Source organism: Lithobates pipiens, unplaced genomic scaffold (assembly GCF_037356315.1).
Source record: "Lithobates pipiens isolate NorthernLeopardFrog02 unplaced genomic scaffold, aLitPip1_a1.2 Scaffold_28, whole genome shotgun sequence".
NCBI lineage: Eukaryota > Metazoa > Chordata > Amphibia > Anura > Ranidae > Lithobates > Lithobates pipiens.
In genome coordinates this window covers 225709395-225734321 of record NW_027507789.1, presented here as the reverse complement: position 1 = coordinate 225734321, position 24927 = coordinate 225709395, and the positions used below count along the sequence as shown (strand labels likewise).

The 24927-nt window shown below is 42.7% G+C and overlaps 1 protein-coding gene across 4 annotated transcripts in view; it reads left to right on the top strand.

Moving 5' to 3' along the window:
- Positions 1–24436, top strand: part of LOC143936209 (ABC-type organic anion transporter ABCA8-like) — a 125827-nt gene extending 101391 nt beyond the window's left edge. For all 4 annotated transcript variants that reach the window (XM_077460619.1, XM_077460617.1, XM_077460620.1 and 1 more), the window contains 13 exons: positions 5783–5842; positions 8380–8471; positions 10580–10700; positions 11400–11523; positions 12983–13074; positions 13559–13728; positions 14138–14213; positions 16432–16526; positions 16984–17103; positions 19703–19843; positions 20675–20754; positions 20853–20908; positions 21161–24436. In XM_077460619.1, coding sequence (XP_077316745.1) covers positions 5783–5842; positions 8380–8471; positions 10580–10700; positions 11400–11523; positions 12983–13074; positions 13559–13728; positions 14138–14213; positions 16432–16526; positions 16984–17103; positions 19703–19843; positions 20675–20754; positions 20853–20908; positions 21161–21253 — 1320 coding nt within the window. In that variant the 3' untranslated portion in view covers positions 21254–24436. The remainder of the gene's footprint in view (positions 1–5782; positions 5843–8379; positions 8472–10579; positions 10701–11399; positions 11524–12982; positions 13075–13558; positions 13729–14137; positions 14214–16431; positions 16527–16983; positions 17104–19702; positions 19844–20674; positions 20755–20852; positions 20909–21160) is intronic.
- The last annotated feature ends 491 nt before the right edge of the window (positions 24437–24927 follow it).

Below are 24927 nucleotides of genomic sequence, written 5' to 3'. Positions count from 1 at the left end.
TATATATATATATATATATATATCATACATACTTTTTGCCTTTCATTTCTATTTTAAACGGAATGAGTTGTTTTACAAAGTAAGGGTTTACATATATTGCAACCCACAGTAGGACACAGGTAATTAACGCCAGCACAGTAATTAACCAGGGCATGGTTCAATACTTAACCCTCAGCACCGCACAGTAATTAACCCCCAGCATTGTACAATAATTAACCCCTAACAAGTCCAATAATTAACCCCAAGCATGTCACAACAATTAACCCCCCAGCATTGTACAATAAATAATCCCCATCGCTGCCCAATAAATAACCCCCAGCATGTCACAACAATTAACCCCATGCATGGCACAGTGAATGTCGAATGTCACAACAATTAACCCCCAGCATTGTACAATAATTAAGCCCAAACAATTCCCAATAATTAACCCCAAGCATGTCACAGCAATTAACCCGCTAGCATTGTACAATAAATAATCCCCATCGCTGCCCAATAAATAACCCCCAGCATGTCACAACAATTAACCCCATGCATGGCACAGTGAATGTCGAATGTCAAAACAATTAACCCCCAGCATTGTACAATAATTAACCCCCAGCATTGTACAATAATTAACCCCCATCGCTGCCCAATAAATAACCCCCAGCATGTCACAACAATTAACCCCATGCATGGCACAGTGAATGTCGAATGTCACAACAATTAACCCCCAGCATTGTACAATAATTAACCCCAAACAATTCCCAATAATTAACCCCAAGTATGTCACAACAATTAACCCCCAGCATTGTACAATAATTAACCCCCATCGCTGCCCAATAAATAACCCCCAGCATGTCACAACAATTAACCCCATGCATGGCACAGTGAATGTCGAATGTCACAACAATTAACCCCCAGCATTGTACAATAATTAACCCCAAACAATTCCCAATAATTAACCCCAAGTATGTCACAACAATTAACCCCCAGCATTGTACAATAATTAACCCCCATCGCAGCCCAATAAATAAGCCCTAGCATTGCACAACAATTAACCCCATGCACGGCACAGTAATAAACCCCCAGCACAACACAATAATAAACCCCCAGCTTAACACAGTAAAAAAAAAAAAACAGCACAACACAATAATAAATCATGAGAACGGTAATTACCTCCAGCAATTCACATTGAAGAATATGTAAACCCTACATTTGATATTTCTGATGTGTGGCTGTTGTACCATGTACTTGTATGAAGAAGTATCCTTTTCTCTTTGTATTGCTTCCTTTATGTGAAATCCTGACAGTCCCTCTTCATTCCTAAGAAAAAAAACTGACCACACTAAGCATGAGAGCACAGTGTGGTCAGTTTTCCTTTACTTTTTGCTATAATAAATATCCCAAAAAAATTGAAAGAAATTATTTCTTCCTCCGTTTAAGGGAAGATGTATTCTTCTACATATTTTTGTTTAAAAAAAAAAAAATCCCAATTAGGGTACATTGATTGGTTTGCTCAAAATGTATCACATCTACAAAATAGGGGATAGATTTATGGCATTTATATTAGTATTTATTTTTTACTAGTAATGGCAGTGATCTGCAAATTTTAGCGGGACTGCGACACTACGACGGACAGATCGGACACTTTTGACACTTTTTTGGGGGGGATCGTGTCATTTATACATCAATCAGTGTTATAAAAATGCACTGATTATTGTATAAATGACACTGCCAGATAAGGGGTTAACACCAGGGGCGATCAAGGGGTTAAATGTTCCCTAGGGAGGTGCTTTACGCTGGTAGATCCCCGTTCTACTTCTCTGTGGAGCGATCGCAGGTGGCCGGCGGACATCGAGTCCACCGGATCCGCTGATTGGCTCCCCTGCTAGTGAACTGGCACACGCTCGTGTGTCCACAGGTCGCCATGTGCGCTACCGACATACAATGATAGCGATTCGCGCAGGACAGCCAACCTGTCGCAGTACAACTGCGGTGGCTGGTCGGGAACCAGTTAATTGGATCCCAGTCTTAGTCCGGAGGGTTCAATATTGAGTTGGCTCCGCCCTTTGCAGCTATAACAGCTTCACCTCTTCTGGGAAGGCCGTCCACAAGGTTTAGGAGGGTGTCTATGGAAATGTTTGACCGTTCTTCCAGAAGAGCATTTGTGAAGTCAGGCACTGATGTTGGACGAGAAGGCCTGGCTCGCAGTTTCCGCTCTAATTCATCCCAAAGGTGTTCTATCGTGGTTGAGGTCAGGACTCTGTGCAGGCCAGTCAAGTTCCTCTACCCCAAACTCGCTCATCCATGTCTTTATGGGCCTTGCTTTGTGCACTGGTGGGCAGTCATCTTGGAACAGGAAGGGGCCGTCCCCAAACTGTTCCCACAAAGTTGGGACCATTAAATTGTCCAAAATGTCTTGGTATGCTGACGCCTTAAGTTCCTCCACCCCCCAAACTTGGCTTATATTGGCAAAAGTATTGGTCTACCCCTCCAAATCATTTGGTGGAGGGGGGATTATGGTGAGGGGGTTGTATGGACTAAGACTGGGATGTCGCTAAAGACCCCATCGCGACTGCCTGCATCAATCAACTAGAAGAACTGGGTCTACAGCAACTGATAAAGACTCCCACGCATGGGTCAGGACACACCCTGGACCTCATTTTCAAACAGAACATCGACGTCAACATATGCGACAACATAACTCTGCCATGGACGGATCACCACGCCATCAAATTCAAAATCACTACCAACATCACCAACGCAAAACGGAAACCTGTAACAACGCACTGGACCAGATCGCATAAAAAACTGTACTCCGAAGCCTTCAAAACCACTCTGTCCAAAAAGATATCTACAATAACCTTAAACCACTCTACAGAGGAAACACTCAACTCCCTGAACAAGGCATTACTGCAATCAGCAGACTCGGTAGCACCAAAACGCAGGGCTCTCATCAGGAAGAAAAATGCTGGATGGTTTAATAGCTCCCTCTCCGTACTAAAGCAAGAACGCAGAAGAGCGGAAAGAACATGGAGAAGAAATCCCACCGAGGAAAACCTATTTAACTACAAAGGTCTGACAGAGAATTATCGGAAAGCAATCTTCAAAGCCAAAAAGGACCACTTCTCATATACAATCTCAACGGCCGCAAACCAACCACGGGAACTGTTTAAACTGGTTAATCAATCAATGAATCCGGTGTGCCTAGAACCCCCAGAAAGCGAATCCCAGGATTACTGTGACAAACTGTCGGATTTTTTCATCGATAAAGTCAAAACCATCAGGGAAACAATTTGTCAGAAGAAAACATCCAACCTCAGCCAGCAAATACATAAAGAGGATGTCCGCACCAACATACCGCAACCGCCAAAATTTTCACTATCCCCAATTACCGTAGACACCGCAAAAAACATCATTAATAAACTGCGTGACAGTACCTCACCTATTGACATCATCCCCACAAAACTACTGAAAGAATGCTCCGACATCGTGGCTCCAACCATAACCCACCTCATAAACCGATCATTCCACGAAGGGATTGTTCCCAGCATCCTCAAACAAGGCATCGTCAAACCTCTACTCAAGAAACCAAACCTGGACCCTCAGGATCCAAACAACCGTAGGCCAATTACAAGCCTCAACACCATTTCTAAGATCATGGAGAAAGCTGTAGTACATCAGCTACAACTTCACCTGGATACTCACAAACTCCTGGACCCGCTGCAATCAGGCTTCCGCCCGGGTCATGGAACAGAAACAGCTCTCCTCAAGATTTGGGATGACGCCCTCGAAGCGGCAGATGACGGAGAGCCGTGTCTCCTCGTACTGCTAGACCTAAGTGCAGCGTTTGATACAGTAGATCACAATACTCTACTCGTCCGCCTCACAGAAGTAGCCGGAGTCCAAGACATAGATCTCCAATGGTTCGCGTCCTTCCTAGGAAATCGGTCACAGACAGTGAAACTAGGAAAATTCCTCTCCGAAACTCGGGCAGTCACCTGCGGAGTCCCTCAAGGCTCTCCGTTGTCACCCGTTCTCTTCAACATTTACATTCGCCCACTCCTTCAAATCATCAGATGCTCAGATCTCTGCTTCCACTCTTACGCTGACGACACGCAACTTTATTTCCGGATCAATGGAAAAAAAGATCACCAACAACAACTTGAAAACTGCCTCAAATCAATAGAGGACTGGATGACCACCAACTCCCTCCAGCTGAACCAATCAAAGACAGAGCTTCTTATCTTACACCCAAATCATAAGCCCGCAACCAAAACCTCCTGGTCTCCACCAACCGTCTTTGGGCAGACTATCTCCCCAAAGACCAAAGCCAAGAGTCTCGGGGTTATTTTAGACGCACAAATGTCAATGGATGCGCAAATAGGATCTGTAGTCAGTGGATCTCACCATCTGCTGCGCATGCTTCGCAGTCTCATCCCTTTTATCCCAAAGAATGACAAAGCAGTGGTAGTTGGAACAATCATTAATTCACGACTGGACTACGCAAACTCACTTTACATAGGATTACCACAATATCAACTTGCGCGATTACAACTGATCCAAAACACAGCGGCAAGGCTGATAACAGGAAAAAAACCCTGGGAATCCATTTCTCCTTCACTGAGGAGCTTACATTGGCTAACCGTAAAAAATCGGATCACGTTCAAGACCCTTTGCCTCACCCACAAATGCGTGCATAGAGAAGCTCCGCAATACCTAATGGAGAAAATAAATCATTACACACCAAACCGCAGTCTTCCATCAGCCAACAAAAACCTCCTCCTCGTGCCCAAAGCCCGGTATAAATCCAAGGGGGATCGGAGATTCGCTGTCCAAGGGCCTCGGCTATGGAATGCTCTACCAATAAACATCCGCCTGGAAGAAAATCACCTGGCTTTTAGGAAAAAACTCAAGACCTTCCTCTTTTAGCAGATGATCAAAGCTCGCCACAGCGCCTAGAGGCGATTCAGTTCGCATTGTGCGCTATATAAGTATTTCATTCATTCATTCATTCATTCATGTGCGTGTAAAGGCAGGTGTCTCAATACTTTTGGTAATGTAGTGTACTTAAATACAATCAATGTCAGTGCCATCTGGTAGCCACACAACATGATGGCCACTAGATATGGCAATGAGGAACATACTTATTTCTTATGATAGTCAGCGCCATCTAGTGGCCATACTGCATTATGATCACTAGCTGGCATTGACTACAGTAGGAAATAAGCATGCTTCTCAGTGCCACCTAATGCCGTTCCCGCATTCCCCCATTCAGTTTGCAGAGAATATAACCTGAAAACACTTGTATCTCGCAAAATGAATCTCCATAAAGTTTCGATGGACGAGAAACTATGAAACAAAACTTTGTTCTTTAGTTTCAGATGGAATAGGGGATGCTTGGAACCCATTGGGGGGGATTTCCCTTCACTTGGAGCCATAACAAGATCGATTGGAATTCTCTCCAAAATGAGGGAATTTCCCATCTCCGGGACGGGTGTCCCCATTAGAAGATTTCCCTCTGTTCCTGTTCTGTGGTGACAACTCAAAATGTTGAATTTCCCGTCACTTCCTGTCTCTGTGACAACAATCACCAGGACAAATAGAGAGGGTGAATCTCCCCAATGGGGACATCAAGAAAACCTGATAGTTGCTTAACTTTCCCCATAAAACAAAAGTTTTATCTAGAGATACACTTTAATCAAGGATTCTGATTGGTGGGTTTGTTCTTTTGGTGGACTTTAGTAAAGTGATGGGATTGGAAATCTCTGTATAATACAATGATGTGATCTTCTCTTCCTAGGTTTACCTTCATGACCCGTATTACCCTGATATACCATCTGTGTATGGCCTCCTGGTGATTGTAAGTAAAGGAGCACTCCGATCAAAGTAATAAACACCTTGTGAAGTGCACAGAGAGCAGAGGGACTCGGGGTTCAGGGTTCTATTCAGGAGGTGCCAGGACAAGGTCATCCAGTGCCCAGGGCGAAAATGGCAAACTGCACACCATTGGTGTCACTGAACACAATAATAATCCCCAATGATACTTTCAATTTCTGCAATTATAACCCCCAGCATTGGTGTCATTTCCTGCAATTATAACCCCCAGCATTGGTGCCAATTTCCGAAATAATAACCCCCAGAATTGGTGCCAATTTCCACAATAATAACCCCCAGCATTGGTGCCAATTTCCACAATAATAACCCCCAGCATTGGTGCCAATTTCCACAATAATAACCCCCAGAATTGGTGCCAATTTCCACAATAATAACCCCCAGCATTGGTGCCAATTTCCACAATAATAACCCCCAGCATTGGTGCCAATTTCCTCAATAATAACCCCCAGCATTGGTGCCAATTTCCACAATAATAACCCCCAGCATTGGTGCCAATTTACGCAATAATAACCCCCAGCATTGGTGCCAATTTCCGCAATAATAACCCCCAGCATTGGTGCCAATTTCCACAATAATAACCCCCAGCATTGGTGCCAATTTCCGCAATAATAACCCCCAGCATTGGTGCCAATTTCCGCAATAATAACCCCCAGCATTGGTGCCAATTTCCGCAATAATAACCCCCAGCATTGGTGCCAATTTCCACAATAATAACCCCCAGCATTGGTCTCATTAGCATCACTAATGGTTCCCTGCATTGGTTCCAGTTTTGGCAATAACCCCCAGCACTGATATCAGTTTCTGCAATTATAGCCCCTAACTTTGGTGTCAGTAAACACAGTAATAACCCCCAAGATTGGTGTTCGTAAACTCAATAACGACCAACATTGGTGTCAGTAAATGCAATAATAGCCCCCCAACATTGGTGTTCGTAAGCTCAATAATAACCCCCAACTTTGGTGTCAGTAAACTCAATAAATAACACCCAATATTGGTGTCTGTAAACGCAAAATAATAACCCCCAACATTGGTGTCAGTAAACCCAATAATAACAACCAACAGTGGTTTCAGTAAACCCAATAATACCCCCCAACATTGGTGTCGGTAAGCTCAATAATAACCCCAACATTGGTGTCAGTAAATGCAATAATAACCCCCAACATTGGTGTCAGTAAACGTAATAATAGACCCCAAAATTGGTGTCAGTAAGCTCAATAATAACCCCCAATATTGGTGTCCATAAATGCAATAATAACCCCAACATTGGTGTCAGTAAACACAATTAAAAAAACAACATTGTTGTCAATAAACTCAATAATAAGCCCCAGAATTGGTGTCAGTTTCGCAGTAATAGCCCCCAACATTGGTGCCAGTCTCTGCAGTAATAATCTCCAGAATATGTGGTCAGTGGTGTTATCTTTTTTAGATCCCATTGGTAGCCTTTTAACTTTCCTACAGTTATGGTCAGTGACAATGCTATTTACATCCCTCCCCATTAGTGGTCAGTGATTGGCCCAAGCTGCCTTTACTCTGCAGTGGGGACACGGATTCTAGGGTGATAATGCCACTTCCCTCTAATACACTCTGAAGAACTTCAAGGACGTGTCCCCCTAAGTTCAGCTCCACCCCCCACGCCTCCTTTCCCGTCACAACTCTGCCAGCACTATTATCAGCTGTCAAAATGACAGCCAGGAATTGCTACCTATTACATAGCAGGTGTGGCTCTCAGAATGTTGTGTTATATAACCCTTGTAGATGGTCTGCAAATGTCACTGAGTAATATAATGTAACAATGTCTTGTTACATTGTAGTTATCTCTTTTGTTAATATATAACTATATATAAATTGTATTTCATTCATATGTAGACCAAAGGTGTGAATTATGATCTGCATATGATATATGTTGAAGAAACCTTACATAAAGTAAAACTAAATTATTCTTTTAATAAAATGTATTCCAGTTTAACCCCTTATTAACCCTTAGCTAAATCTAGTTAGTCCTAATGCACTCCTTCCTCCCCTTCTCCCCTTAGCTGTTTAATTTATTTATTTTTAATATCTATATTTTTTTTACAAATCATAATAATTATTTTTTTTTTTTATCAGATTCTTTTCTATATCTATTTTTTTTTGTTTTGTTTTAACCAATCATATTAAATTATTTATTTATTTTAATATCTATTTTTTTACCAATCATATTCATTTTTTTTCTTTTTTTTTAATCTGATCCTTTTCTATATCTAGTTTATTTTTGTTTTGTTTTAACCAATCATATTAAATTATTTATTTATTTAAATATCATTTTGTTTTAGTTTTTTACCAATCATATTAAATTATTTATTTATTCATTTATTTATTTATTTAAATATCATTTTTTTTTTTTTTTTTTTTTTAACCAATCATATTCTTTTTATTTATTTTTTTTTTTTCACTGGTATGAATTGTGAGAATTTCCGCCTCTCCACCTCACCCGGTTTCTGCCTCTCTCTGCTTCCTCTTCAGCCGTACGCACAAACCATCGTACTCTGGGGCCTCCTGTGGCTTCTGGAATGGTGGATTGGAACCAGAAGTTTAAAACAAGATCCGGTATTCAGGTGGGTTGCTGAACAACGTACATCACAATGGCAATCATTTACATACAGGGCCGCTGATAGAAATCACGGTGCCCCGTACAGCCTACCTGACGGAGCCCCCTTCAGCTCCACCCTGGCCTCTGCCCCTGGTCCCTTCTTCAGCCCCACCCCTGGCTCCACTCATTGCCCCTCCCCAGGCCCCGCCTTGAAACAAAGTGTAGGTTTGTCTACAAGTGATATTTGTTTTTCTCCAGCCAGTTATAGGTTTGATTATCCAAAAGAAATACTGTTTTCAGATGAGAACAGACCTCTTTAATATCTATATGTAATACATAAGTATTGGCAGGGTATTTCAGAGTATTGGCAGGATATGTGTTGCAGAGTATTTGCAGGGTATGTGTTGCAGAGTATTGGCAGGGTATGTATTGCAGAGTATTGATAGGGTATGTATTGCAGAGTATTGGCAGGGTTTGTGTTGCAGGGTATGTATTGCAGAGTATTGGCAGGGTATGTGTTGCAGAGTATTGTCAGGGTATGTATTGCAGAGTATTGTCAGGGTATGTATTGCAGAGTATTGGCAGGGTATGTGCTGCAGAGTATTGGCAGGGTATGTGCTGCAGAGTATTGGCAGGGTATGTATTCAGAGTATTGGCAGGGTATGTATTGCAGAGTATTGGCAGGGTAAGAATGTGGGGGATGGGATGATCGGTGGCTGGAGAATAATTTTTTTTTTTTTTTTACATGAAAATTTACTTTGCTGTTCAGGTTGCCCGGGCCCCCTTGCTTTTCAGGCCCGGTACAGCAGGGCCAGTTGTACTTGCCTATCAGCGGCCCTGTTTACATAGATTTGATTGTGGAAGCGACCACCTTGTTGAACATAAATAAAGCTAAAGCCACAGCAAACAATCCAGAAGTGGGTGCTGATCTCACCTGTGGACTCATCTCTTGGCTTTTGAATAAGGCAGCCATTTGCCCCCCTGTGCCAGGACTGGTAATATAGGTTGGGCTGGTGGCCCTAAGGGGAGATGATTTACCATTCAGACATCGGGACCAGCAGTCAGTGACTCATGCTGGGCATTGGAGTTGAGCAAACTTGGGAAAGTTTCACCAGTTGTGGTTCAGCCAAACTTTTAAAAAATTCACGCGCCTCCAAAATTCTGAAATTCTAAACCCAAAGTCCTTTAGAAGTCGAAGGTAATCTGAACCAGCCTCCAAGAACGTTTGTATTACAGAGCAGCCAATGATGATAAATTAGGCTGATTGGTTTGGGAAGCTGACCTGGTGGCAGTCAAGCTAAGAGTGGTCAGCAGATGAAGTCATAAGATAGAAGCAGCCTTTTGCCACTTTCTCCCAGAAGCCTTTTGGGGATCTCAAATGCCAAAAATAATTTAGATTTGACTTGCAGCCTCCAAATTCATGAAAACTCGATCTGAATCTAAGTTCATGCAAATTTCGGGATCAACTCCGCTGGGCGTTATATAGTTATCTGCTCCCTGTTCAAACTTTGGATTGCAGCTCCTGGCAGAAGAAAGTCTTCCAGCTACAATGGAAGCCAATACTGGAAGATGAGAAAAAAAAGTGTATCACAATAAACCACGTCTTTAACGAGCACCCCCCCCCCCCACACCATGCCCACCAATCACTTCGGCACCATGGCACTCTCTGCATGGTATACACATACCTTAGTCTACAGAAATCCAACCCCACCAAGAGCGGCCAACTATATTGTGATTTCCCTTCAGGCCAATGGTTCCCAGTCCTCTACTGGATGAAGACATTAGGCCCCCAAATGCTGAGTATAGTCCATAGTCGTAGAACTTGGTCTGTGTGCATTATGTAGACTCGTGTACTCTTTGTACTCCACCATTTGTTAAACGTAACTATTCACATATAAACTATATTTCACCGTCCGACACTTTGTAACATTGTAAGTGATGTCCTCTACCTAGCATGTGCTTTTGTCTATTTCTGATACACTTCCCGTGTATGTTGTATATGCTTCATACACCCATTACAATGCAACATTATTAGGTAGTGTGTTGTGTTGTTTTCATTTATATATTGGGAATATGAAATCACTGCTAACACGTCCCATACTACAGATCTGACTCTTTCCTCTCTTCATTCAGATTCACCAAGAGAGAACATCCATTTACCCAGAATCCCGAGCAGCTAGATGATGCTGATGAGGAGGTCCTTGCTGAGAAAGAAAGGGTTAACGCTTTGAAAACAACAGATCAGGAGGAGGAGGTAATATATTGCTAAATGCAAATCCACCATAGAAATATACATTACACTCCCACCTGTATGATAACTGTCACATCATGTCCTGCACACCATCTGAAACTTGGAATCAGGCTGGCCGAGGGAGTGGCTGCTCTGCTGGATGACCATAGAGGAGATGGCGAGCAGGAGTAAATGGTCATAGTTCATCTCTGCTCATTACTTTGTGAGATTATAGAGAGTACCCCCCGTCTATCAGCAATGTGTTAATGTAAGGAGAAGTCTACAAAGGGCACTGTATGGAGCAAACTTTCTCAACCCTTTCACCCCTCAAATTAGTTTCCAGGTCTCAGGGAACCCCTGATTAAATGAATGTTTCTGGGATCAGAGGGAGAAATGCCCCCCTTACAGGGTTGGTTTTGCCAAGTGGTGTTGGTCTTGGAATTATACCGGCACCACCAAATGGGAGGTCGGTCAGCCACAACTCAAGGAACCTCTGGAGGAACCCTTGCTGAGAATGGCTGGTCCAGCCTGACCTAGAAGTGGAACGCTGCAGATAAAAATATTAACAGAAGTTACTGATTTTACTAACTTTGTAGCAGTCACACGAGACTCTTCTTATATTGGCCCATTTTTGAAATTTTGTATCAATTACAAATGTCACGACAATGTCAGATGTCCTTCAGAATCAAATCACACATTGACTTTGTGTTTTTACCCTTCAAGAGGCCGACCATCCTTGTGGACAGTTTGCGGAAAGAGTTTAAGGAGAAGTCAGGCGTCTGCGGACGCTTCAGGAAGAAGAAGAAGAGAACGGCCATCAGAAACACCTCGTTCTGCGTCAAGAAAGGTCAGTTCCTGTTCATTTCTGTTTCTTTTAATGATGTTGGCCATAGAGAGTGTGCGTCCAAAACACCTAATGTAGGTGTGGTTGGAAATGTGCGGCCAAAACACCCATGTGTGGTTGGAAATGTGCGTCCAAAACACCTACTGTATGTGTGGTTGGAAATGTGCGGCCAAAACACCCATGTGTAGTTGGAAATGTGTGGCCAAAACACCCATGTGTGGCTGGAAATGTGTGGCCAATGTGGCCAAAACACCCATGTGTGGTTGGAAATGTGTGGCCAAAACACCCATGTGTGGTTGGAAATGTGTGCCCAAAACACCCATGTGTAGTTGGAAATGTGTGGCCAAAACACTCATGTGTGGTTGGAAATGTGTGGCCAAAACACCTCTGTGTGGTTGGAAATGTGTGGCCAAAACACCCATGTGTGGTTGGAAATGTGTGCCCAAAACACCCATGTGTGGTTGGAAATGTGTGCCCAAAACACCCATGTGTGGTTGGAAATGTGTGCCCAAAACACCCATGTGTGGTTGGAAATGTGTGCCCAAAACACCCATGTGTGGTTGGAAATGTGTGGCCAAAACACCTCTGTGTGGTTGGAAATGTGTGGCCAAAACACCTCTGTGTGGTTGGAAATGTGTGGCCAAAACACCCCTCTGTGGTTGGAAATGTGCGGCCAAAACACCCATGTGTGGTTGGAAATGTGTGGCCAAAACACCCATGTATGGTTGGAAATGTGTGGCCAAAACACCCATGTGTGGTTAGAAAATGTGAGGCCAAAACACCCATGTGTGGTTGGAAATGTGTGGCCAAAACGCCCATGTGTGGTTGGAAATGTGTGGCCAAAACACCCATGTGTGGTTGGAAATGTGTGGCCAAAACGCCCATGTGTGGTTGGAAATGTGTGGCCAAAACGCCCATGTGTGGTTGGAAATGTGTGGCCAAAACACCCATGTGTGGTTGGAAATGTGTGGCCAAAACGCCCATGTGTGGTTGGAAATGTGTGGCCAAAACGCCCATGTGTGGTTGGAAATGTGTGGCCAAAACACCCATGTGTGGTTGGAAATGTGTGGCCAAAACGCCCATGTGTGGTTGGAAATGTGTGGCCAAAACACCCATGTGTGGTTGGAAATGTGTGGCCAAAACACCCATGTGTGGTTGGAAATGTGCACAACGACGTCTATGATCCAATTTTAATCCCACTGAAAGCAAAAGAGAGTCCACATGACCGTGCCGGTCTATGTGTCAGATATAAAGGATAGGTTCTCTTTTTCCATGATTTAACATCACGATGTTTCAGATTAAAGTCTGCCGTAACAGAGGTACTTTAACCCTTAAACACACAGGTCATTTCTTTTCAGTGCAGCAGGGATCTGATTTGCTGGAGGAAAGCAGATAGTTCTTCTTTCAGAAAATTTTAAATATCAATGTATCAGTTTTGTCTCTTTTTTTTTTTATTTTAAAGGTGAAGTCCTGGGACTTCTGGGCCCCAATGGAGCCGGTAAGACCACATCTGTGCTGATTCTGGCAGGAGAGAAGAAACCATCAGCTGGACAGGTGAGAAGGCATGGAGTGGAGGTCTTCAGGGTTCATGTATAGAGGTGCTTGAGGGACATCTCACCCGTTGTGGTTATGAGGGACTAATGAAAAAGGTTTCCTAGATCACACTCTGCACTCATCCGCAAGGGAAGCCCTCTCAGCATTTCGGGCCTCTGACCCGGTACGTGATACTGTGGTTATGCGGGACCAAGGCAAAATGGTTTCCAGAAAACACTGCACCACCAAAATGCAATCAATAAAATCTTACCAACTGTCACAAATTCATCTACAGGCAAGAAAGCATTAAGACATCTGAGAACCCCAGTAATTAAACAATTCATTGTTATAAAAAATAAATAAAAAAAAGGTTATTGTCCTTACAGATAGATTCACGTAACCACATTTCCTAAAATGATTGTGATGTGCCCCATTACTGGTAGGCTTTGAGCCAATGTCCAGCTTGGCATTCTTTTAAGGCACCTTTACTGACTGCCTCCTACAGGTGTTGCTGGGTAATGCAGGAGACCCCCATAGGACTAAAGACTCTGCAGCATTGGGCTACTGTCCCCAACACAACCCTCTGTGGCCCAACCTCACCGTGAAGGAACATCTGGAGATCTACGCCGCTGTGAAGGGCATGAATAAAGAGGACACAAACCGTGCTATTAAACGGTAAGTTAACATGCAATGAACTTTCCTCATGATGCAGACCAGGAGTTGTAGGACTCCATTTCCTTTGTTCTCCTTAATATTGTTTGGTCTTAACAGTCCCACCTACAGTGATGTTGGCTTCACCATTATGCTTTTAGGTTGTTGGAGAAAACAGAGCCTAAAGGAAAGTCACACAAACACATGCAAACCTAATGCAAACAATGGCCTTGTCCGAACAAAAACCAAGACCTCAGCGCTACAAGGCAACTAACAGCTCAGCTCTGACCTAGCCTTTATAAGCCATCTGTGTACACACATTACATTCAAGACATTTTCCCTGTAAACCTCCCTCTCAACATCTTAATAAATCTCACAAGTTCATCCTAACTAGATTGTTCTTCTCATTATATCTCCATACTTTGGTCTGCAGGGTGAGTGAAGCTCTGGAGATGAAGAACCATCTCAACAAACCTGCCGGGAAGTTGTCAACCGGGGTCTCCAGAAAGGTGCGTTTTTTATTTTTTTGGACATTGTTCTTAGCACGATCAATGAAGTAGATGTGATCATCTACTCCAGGATACTACACTCAGGATATCTGAAGAGGATCCTCAGAGCTAGCCAAGACCATACCCTCATAGACCCAAACTTCACTGTGTCATGTAAAATGATTGGCTGGACCTTTCCAATTTCCACCAAGTCTGCCCTCTGGAAACCTTTGAATGTAGTTGGAGTCGTAAAGCCCAGATTAGAGAGGCTTTTATAAAGCTACCAGTCCAGGAGCTGTGAGGTGGTGCTTCCTGAGGAGGGCGCTTAGCATGCAGTTAAAGCAGACCTGGGGGGGAAGGGAGAGGATACCTGAGAGATTTGTTTAATTTCAATAAAAGGTTAAAGTGAATCTGTCACCTGAATATCATCCCAAGTAATATATTAGTGTAACACTTCCAGGCAGGCATGTACTGGCCATTGGGACTACTGGGAGTTTCCAGGTGGGCTGATGGCTCAGTGGGCCACTCTGATGTAAGGGGGCTGGTGATGGGACACTCTGATGTAAGGGGGTGCTGATAGAACACTCTGATGTAAGGGGCTGCTCATGGGACACTCTGACGTAAGGGGCTGCTCATGGGACACTCTGATGTAAGGGGGTGCTCATGGGACACTCTGACGTAAGGGGGCTGCTCATGGGACACTCTGATGTAAGGGGGCTGGTGATGGGACACTCTGACGTAAGGGGGCTGCTCATGGGACACTCTGACATAAGGGGGCTGCTCATGGGACATGGTGACGTAAGGGGGCTGCTCATGGGACACTGTGACGTAAGGGGGCTGCTCATGGGACACTGTGACGTAAGGGGGCTGCTCATGGGACACTCTGACGTAAGGGGGCTGCTCATGGGACACTCTGATGTAAGGGGGCTGGTGATGGGACACTCTGACGTAAGGGGGCTGCTCATGGGACACTCTGACGTAAGGGGGCTGCTCATGGGACACTCTGACGTAAGGGGGCTGCTCATGGGACACTCTGATGTAAGGGGGCTGGTGATGGGACACTCTGATGTAAGGGGGTGCTCATGGGAGACTGTGACGTAAGGGGGCTGCTCATGGGACACTCTGACGTAAGGGGGCTGCTCATGGGAGACTGTGACGTAAGGGGGCTGCTCATGGGACACTCTGACGTAAGGGGGCTGCTCATGGGACACTCTGATGTAAGGGGGCTGGTGATGGGACACTCTGACGTAAGGGGGCTGCTCATGGGACACTCTGACGTAAGGGGGCTGCTCATGGGACACTCTGACGTAAGGGGGCTGCTCATGGGACACTCTGATGTAAGGGGGCTGGTGATGGGACACTCTGATGTAAGGGGGTGCTCATGGGAGACTGTGACGTAAGGGGGCTGCTCATGGGACACTCTGACGTAAGGGGGCTGCTCATGGGACACTCTGATGTAAGGGGGCTGGTGATGGGACACTCTGACGTAAGGGGGCTGGTGATGGGACACTCTGATATAAGGGGTGATGATGGGACACTCTGTTGTAAGGGGGTGCTGATGGGACACTCAAAATGTAAGTGGGCCGGTCTGGATGAAGTCCAGGGCCAAATTTATGTCCCAGTTCAGCCCTGTTAGAGAGGCTTTTATAAAGCTACCAGTCCAGTAGCTCATCAGTAATTTTATGATAGTTGTTAATGTAGGTGTCCATAATATATATAATAATGGAAGTTAAACACTTCTTGGTTCCTGGGTCATCTGTCTTCATCCAGCATGTCCATAAATCTATTTTTTTTATCACCTTTGTTAATATCTGTAACTATTCTGCACATGTAACATAACTGAGAGTAGCTAAGCTATGTTCTGCTGGATAAAGACTTTAGATCAGGATTCTCCAAACTACGGCCCTCCAGTTGTTAAGGAACTACAATTCCCATCATGCCCAGTCATGTCTGTGAATGTCAGTTTTATAATGCCTCATGGGACATGTAATTCCACAACAGCTGGAGGGCCATAGTTTGGAGATCCCTGCTTTAGATCATGGATCATGGGTGGAGGCATGGAAGTTAGAATGGTCATATTCCTAACAATTGCAAAAATGGATCGCTGTTCGGGAATCCACCTCAAAAACTCATACAGTTATCATAAACATTAAGTATCAATAATGTTGCCAATTTTGTGTTGTTTTAGCCAACATAGTAGAAGCCAGAATTGTCCTTTTAGATCTCTGTTGTTCTTTAGGTGTGTTTTGCCATCAGCATGTTGGGTAATCCCACCATCGTTCTCCTGGACGAACCTTCCACTGGTCTGGACCCAAAAGGACAACAAAGGCTTTGGTGAGTCTTGTCACAAGTTGAATAAGGAGCTAATACCTTGCTTATTTTATTCATATAGACCTCGCTTCCTATAGTGACACATTGCAAGAGCCTAACCGTTTCAGCGATCTTCTCTGGACGCAACAAGGCCAGATTTCATTCATGTTCATTTGTTCTCTCATAGTCAAAAATTGGTTTAATTGCTGCTGCCTGGCGGGGTTTTTTCCCCCTTTCAAGACCACCTCCGTACCACCCTTCGGGGGCAACCACGGCATGCACTGATCCATGCTCCCGCCCCTCGGCTCCTCCCTAAGGACTGAATGTGTAGTTTTAGCACTAGTGCCCTTCAGCTTGATGTTGTAGAAACATTTGTCTCCTCCATTTATATTATTGGTTTTAAATCCTACAACACATGCACTATACTTGGAGGTTTATATACAAAAGTATGACACCTTAGGCTTTTTCTTGTGTGTTCAAGGAGAGCCATCCGAGCGGCCTTCAAGAACAGGGAAAGGGGCGCCATCCTGACCACACACTATATGGAGGAGGCCGAGGCTGTGTGCGACCGCGTGGCAATCATGGTGTCCGGAAAACTCAGGTGAGAAGGAATGATGCCAGGACTGAGTCGGGGGGGAAACATTTTAGGAAGCCAGGAATACACAGAGGAAGTCAGGATTTCTTCCATGTATGGTCTGTAGGACATTGATCCCGTATATCTGTGTTATGGGGGAACCCTACCACATAAATCTCAAAAAACAGGGGCGTAACTATAGAGGGTGCAGCAGTCGCGACTGCAACCGGGCCCTGTGATGCAGGGGGCCCATGCAGCCCCCTCTACATATGGCCGGCAGTAGCATAGGCAGCAAGGGGTACCAGTGCACCATGCACATGGGTGGCTGGAGGTGGAGGGTGACTAGCAGAGCTCCATGCTCGACTATCGCACTGGCTGCTCTTTAGTTGTGCATTCCCCCCATGACCTGTGTCCTCAGCCGGCTCCTCAGAGTACCCCTCGCCTGCTCCATGCATTGCTGCTCAGTCCGATGTCTGTTCTCCCCAGCCAGAGTCCTGCCCACCCAGAGTCTGGCCCACACTGCACTGCATACTTCTCCCGGATAAACAAACTTTAAGCACACAGATGCAGTTCAGCCCTATGAGAGCCCCCCGGAGGACACTGCAGGCTTGTCTGCCAGCCCCTCTTCACCCCTGTCATAAACAGATGATGAAAGGTCTTTCTGGTAGATATGCTGATCACCCGTCCAGCACACTGGATGAAGCCCAGGCCAACATGGATGAGTGTGCGGCCTACAGCTTGGTCATGGTGAGTGAGAGGACCCCATCCCCCACACACCATTACATACCCCCTCCATCTCCCCCTGGGAACAGGGACCCCCACCTCCCCCTGGGGACAGGGAACCCTTCTCACCTGGGGGCAGTAACTTCATCTGCCCTGGAGAAAAGGACCTCATCTCTTCTGGGGACGGGGACCCCATCCTGCCTAGGGACAGTCCCCCAATGGGGCACCTAAAAATAAAAAATAAAATAATTAAAAAAAAACTACTGATACCAGTGGTGGAACTACAGGGCTCACAAAGGTCATACCTGTGACCATGCCCTGGAGTTCCACCGCCGGAATTGGAGGGAAGGGCCCTGGCTGGGGTTCAGGGGGGCCCTTCATGGTTTCTTGCATCGGGGCCCTGAAGGTTCTAGTTACGCCACTGCTCAAAAACATCATGGTAGAGACATAAGGAAGGATAATGTAATGCAGATTACTTATCTCCGGTATGACAGATTCAGAAGATAAAAATGTAAAAATTACCACGCTAAACGTAAACAACAACAAAAAATAATAATGCAGCTGTCAAAATGATGAGATACACACAAATACAGATAATGGAATTCAATGTGACAGCGCTATAACTAAATAAACGAATAAAAGAGACCAAAAAAAACTAATCCCAGCAGTGAAAGTGAACTAAAACACACAATAATTGTGAAAATCTAATCAATGGTCCATAAAAAAAAACACATCAGTGTAGGTTCTTGTGAAATACACCTCTTGAAGACAGTGCACCTCCACCACATAGAAGGGACGCTTACCAAAAGATTTGATAAGCCTGCAGCTAAATCACCCAGCCAGGGCCTCTATCCGGGGAAAGAAAATGGAACAAGACACCAAAAATGTCTGGGGAGACTCGAGCATCAGCAACCAGGAGGGTGGATCAAGCATTACCCAAAAAAGCAAGAAGACTCTCCGTAGTGTAAAAATAGTATAAAATTGCACTTACAGAAATGTAGAAATAATCATCAGAGAGAAAACAGCTTGCGAACACCGGTCCACTAGATAGGCGCGATGACATCAGCACTTCAACCTCCGTACGTACATTTTGTCGTATACTGACGTTGTCTCCCAGAGACGTTAGTATATGACGAAACGCACGTACGGAGGTAGACGTACCGATGTCATCACGCCTATGTGGTATGACAGAGGTTGGAGATGGAGAACTCTCTGCAGACACGAGTCATTGGAAAATTTTCCCTATTGCGGCCAAATAAAGACGTTTTATATTTTAACATCAAGAAGATTTTGAATTGTTTAATAAAGGAAGCTAAACCAACACAGCAAAGGTAATAGCAGAATATAACAATTTTCTGATCCCATTGTTAGCATTTAGAATCATTACTTTCATGTAAAAGTTGAGAAAACCATTGGCAGGGCACTTTTTTTTTTAATGGAAACATTGTAACAATTTCTGGGTACCCCTTACTTCTTCTTCGTTTGGAATGGGTTAAAGTGTATGTAAACCCAAAACTTTTTTTTTTGTAGTGTAGGGTTAAAGTCCCTATCAGGTTTTGTTTTTTGTTCTGTGTTTTGCGGGTGAGATTTCCCTTCACTCCTTGTTTTGGAGATTCAACAGGATTTGGGAAGAAATCCCAACAAAACGAGAGGGATTCCCCTTCTAGACAGTTGTCACCATCAAAAGATTAACTCTCATCATACAACAGTAATATTTTGGGTATCCTCTTACTTTCTGCAGTGATGAGAAGGGTCATCAGCACAAATGGAGGGGTGAATCTCCTCATCAAGTACACAGTTCATGATAAAAACTCAGTTGAAGGTCTAACCCTTCCTTACTCTATCAAGAACAAAAAATATGTTTTGCTTCTGCATATACACCCACACAGCATTTCTCCCCCAGGTGTATCGGATCCATCCAACATCTGAAGAGCAAATTTGGTAAAGGTTACCTCCTAGAGATCAAACTGAAGGACACCCAGCAGGTTGATGTGATTGACCAGGAGGTCCTCCGCCTCTTCCCGCAAGCAGCCAGGCAGGACAGGTAGAGTAGCTAAATCTGGGCAATATTCCAAGACCTCCAGTAAAGATTGATCCTTCTAACCTAATTATTGACCGATTCTCGGGTCCCCTTTAATGGTCGATCCTCAGTGTTAACATATCACTTAGATGACAGATTCTTAGATCTTGGGATATGACACTAAACCCAACAAGTCTATTAAGTAAAGTTCATCCAAGGAGAACCCGTGTTGTAAAGACTGACATTCATCACTAAACCCAACAAGTCCATAAAGTAAATGTCATCCAAGGAGAACCTGCAGGGTAAAGACCAACATTCTATGGAAACATCCAATCATTAATCCCAACAAGTATCACTCATCACATGATGAATGGTAAATGGATGACCTTTACTTTATGGACTTGTTGGGTTTAGTGATTGGATGTCGGTCTTTACCCCACAGGTTCTCCTTGGATGACCTTTACTTTATAGACTTGTTGGGTTTAGTGATTGGATGTTTCCATTGAATGACGGTCTATATCTCGCAGGTTCTCATTGGATGACCGTTACTTTTTAGATGTGTTGGTTTTAGTGATTGGATGTTTCCATTGAATGTTGGTATTTACCCCGCAGGTTCTCCTTGGTTGACCTTTAATTTATAGACTTTCTGGGTTTAGTGATGGGATGTTTCCATTGAATGTCGGTCTTTACTTTGCAGGTTCTCCTTGGATGACCTTTTACTTTATAGACTTGTTGGGTTTAGTGATGAATGTCGGTATTTACCCCGCAGGTTCTCCTTGGATGACCTTTTACTTTATAGACTTGTTGGGTTTAGTGTTTGGATGTTTCCATTGAATGTTGGTCTTTACCCCACAGGTTCTCCTCCTTGTTGGTCTATAAGATCCCAATGGATAACGTCCAGTCTCTGTCTCAGGCCTTCCTACACTTGGAGAATGGTAAGATTATACAGCTGGTAATGGAGCTGAAGATGAATGTGAAGGTCCTCACAGGACGGTACGAAGGTCACTGACATTTGTGTATTTTCTTTAAACAGCTAAACAAACGTATAACATTGAGGAGTACAGCTTCTCCCAGTCCACCCTGGAGCAGGTAACGGCACTGATATCCAATGAACACTGACAAACATGGTGATAAAATCCCTACTTTCTTGATGTGATTTATTTTGTTATGTAGACTTGCTTATGCTGTAACATTTACAGAAAGGGTCTCAGGTGACAGAAGGGGCAAGGAAAAACAAACAAAATCATTATCTTTACTAACTTTCTTGATTTTCCTGGCCATGTTCATGAATGTAAGGTGTGGTAAGAAGGTACTTAGTCTTTGTTGTTTGATTACTGACAGGTCTTCCTCGAGTTGGCCAAAGAACAGGAGAAGGAAGATTTCCACTTGGATTCCTCATTCCGATGGAAACACCTGAGGAGTGAAGAGATATAACCTTGTCTATAATACTATTATTATAATTATGTGCCTTGTGTGTGCGGCTGAACCTTCTGCCTTAGAAGTTGCACTGAGATGGATATTGTGGGGGAAGCCGAAATCAAGTCACCTGACCAGCGAGGGATGCATGACAAGTGTCGGAGGCCTCCTTTAGTATTCCATAGAAGGAAGACTAACCATTATATCTGCCTGTATACAGTATATACTGACATATCATCATATCATGTGACTATGTAACCACAGAGGGGGGGGGGGGGAGGAGGAAGAGGTGCTGCATTACTATGCAGAGTAACTTTCTTTTAAAATCTAACAGAACTATTTTGTAGAAATTTGAGCTGTGTTTTAAAAAAAAAAATTCACATTGATATTCATCCAGCAAATTTGCATGTACATTCATTCTATGTGAATTGGGCAAAAACAAATGTTCTTTGGGCTCTTTTCTTACCTGAACGAATGTTCTTTTTTTATGGGCAGTAGAAAAATAACGCATTATGACCACTAGATGGAGCTGAGCAGCATTGGGAGTACATACGTCTTTTGTAACAAGAGATACAATGAAACAATTCTAGAGAATGCTAGAGGGAAACAGCAAATAAATGTAACCAGTGGTTAAATTTATCTATCACCATTACCATTGGTTACATTTATCTGCTAATTCCCTCCAGTGTTGTCTAGTCGCTTAAGGACCGCCCCACATACATATACTGCGGCAAAGCGCAAAATCACGTACCTGTAAGTGATTTATTTCATCACGTCTGGGGCGTGTGCACCGCTGGGGACCCGCTCCTGCTGAGATTGGAGAGGGTTGCTGCCGAGGCAGACAGAACGGCGGTCTGCCTATGTAAACAAGGCAGATTACAGTTCTGTCAGAGGGGAAGATGGAGCTCTTGTGTTTCTGCTAAGCAAGAACATGGATCTCCGTCTCCCCCCCCCCCAGTCAAAGCACCTCCCCCACACAATTAGAAAGCACTCCCAGGGAACACATTTGACCCTTTGATTGACCCTGATGTTAACCCCTTTCTTGCCAGTGTCATTAGTACAGTGACAGTGCTTTTTTTTTTTAGCACTGATCACTATTGGTGTCAGTGGTCCCCAAAAAGTGTCACTTGGTGTCCGATTTGTCCGCCGCAATGTCGCTGTCCGGCTAAAAATCGCTGATCGCCGCCATTACTAGTAAAATAAATAAAAAGTCCATAAATCTATCCCATAGTTTCTAGACACTATAACTTTTGTGCAAACCAATCACTTTACGCTTATTGGGATTTTTTTTTTTTTTTTTTAACAAAAAATAGCTAACAGAATACATATTGGCCAAAACTGAAGAAGAAATTTGATTTTTTTTTTTTTACTTTTTTTTTGGATGTTTTATAGCAGAAAGTAAAAAACATTGTTTTTTTTTTTTTTCAAAATAGTTTTTTTGTTTATAGCACAAAAAAAAATAAAAACCGCAGAAGTGATCAAATGCCACCAAAAAAAAAAAAAAAGCTCTATTTATGGGGGGGAAAAAAGGACATCAATTTTATTTATTATTAGATATTAGATTTTTTTTACTTTTTTTTTTGGATGTTTTATAGCAGAAAGTAAAAAACATTTTTTTTTTTCAAAATAGTTTTTTTGTTTATAGCACAAAAAAAATAAAAACCGCAGAAGTGATCAAATGCCACCAAAAAAAAAGCTCTATTTATGGGGGGGAAAAAGGACATCAATTTTATTTATTATTAGATATTAGATTTTTTTTTTACTTTTTTTTGGATGTTTTATAGCAGAAAGTAAAAAACATTGTTTTTTTTTCAAAATAGTTTTTTTGTTTATAGCACAAAAAAAAATAAAAACTGCAGAAGTGATCAAATGCCACCAAGAAAAAGAAAAAAAGCTCTATTTATGGGGGGGAAAAAAGGACATCAATTTTATTTATTATTAGATATTAGATTTTTTTTACTTTTTTTTTTTTGGATGTTTTATAGCAGAAAGTAAAAAACATTGTTTTTTTTCAAAATAGTTTTTTTGTTTATAGCACAAAAAAAAATAAAAACCGCAGAAGTGATCAAATGCCACCAAAAAAAAAAAAGTTCTATTTATGGGGGGAAAAAAGGACATCAATTTTATTTATTATTAGATATTAGATTTTTTTTACTTTTTTTTTTTGGATGTTTTATAGCAGAAAGTAAAAAACATTGTTTTTTTTCAAAATAGTTTTTTTGTTTATAGCACAAAAAAAAATAAAAACCGCAGAAGTGATCAAATGCCACCAAAAAAAAAAAAGTTCTATTTATGGGGGGAAAAAAGGACATCAATTTTATTTATTATTAGATATTAGATTTTTTTTACTTTTTTTTTGGATGTTTTATAGCAGAAAGTAAAAAACATTGTTTTTTTTTTTTTTCAAAATAGTTTTTTTGTTTGTTTTTATTTGGATACAACGTCACGCGGCCGCGCAATTGTTAGTTGAAACAGCACGGTGCCGTATCGCAAAAAATGGCCGGGTAAGGAAGGGGCGGGGGGCGGGGGTAAAACCTTCCTGAGGCTGAAGTGGCTAGAATTGTTTCGGTGTATCTCTTGTTGCAAATTTTAGCTCCATCTATTGGCCATATTGCGGTATTGAACTGCTTGCCACAATAAAAGAACATTGGTTACGAAGAGAGAAAATAGCCAAAAGGGCATTCGTTTCTGCCCACTTTACATGGAATGAGCGTTCGTGTAAATTTGCTGGGTGCATGGCTAGGCAATTTTTTTATTTTTTATAAAGAGTAGCGAAAGTGTTTATATTTCTTATATTTAGTTTCTCTACATTTATAAAAGTCATGAAGGTTTTTTTTTTTTTTTTTAGGGAAGAGGAGGGGGCACACAAATGTTTAAAAGAAATACATTTGTGGGTGTTTTTTTATGGAGGGCAAACATGTGAAGAAACAATTTCTATATATTTTTGTATCTATTTTGTAAACTGTCAATTTTATTACCTAAATACATCTCTATACATCTCTATACATCTCTATACATCTCTATACATCTCTATACATTGTGTCCTTGTTTGCTAGATAGCAGGGACACCAGAGCAGCCACTCGAATACCTTTAACAATAAATAATATACATTTCTGTACCATCTTTATTTATTTTTTGTTATTGTTGAGTATGGTTGTACATGGATATCGTAAAATAAAATAAAAATTTTTTTTTTTTCAGTATTGCTTTCTTTTTATTTCCTGTATGATCCATCGTTAAACATTGCCAGCACATCAGACAATGGGGCAGATATGACGGAGCACTTTCGGGTTCTTACGGGCGGAATGGAAAGGACTACAATTAGGATGAACTGTCGTTATATTGTTTGGCTTTTTGATTAATCGTTGCTAGTGACATGCGATTGATTCAATATATAGGAGAGAAAGTGGGGGGCCAAAAAAGGGGCTGGGGAATCACCAACCCCTGGGACTTTCAGGGTATCAGATCACAAAATTAACAAAGAAATAGATAAAATAATATAATTTTATTCATATTATACAAAACAGTAATATAACTTAAACATTCATAAAAACAGTTTTGCCCATTAAAGCGGGAGTCCGCCGGGACTCCACGTTTTTTTTTTTTTTTTTAAAAGCCAGCAGCTACAAATACTGCAGCTGCTGACTTTTAAAATAGTGACACTTACCCGCCCAGCGCGCCCGCGATGTCG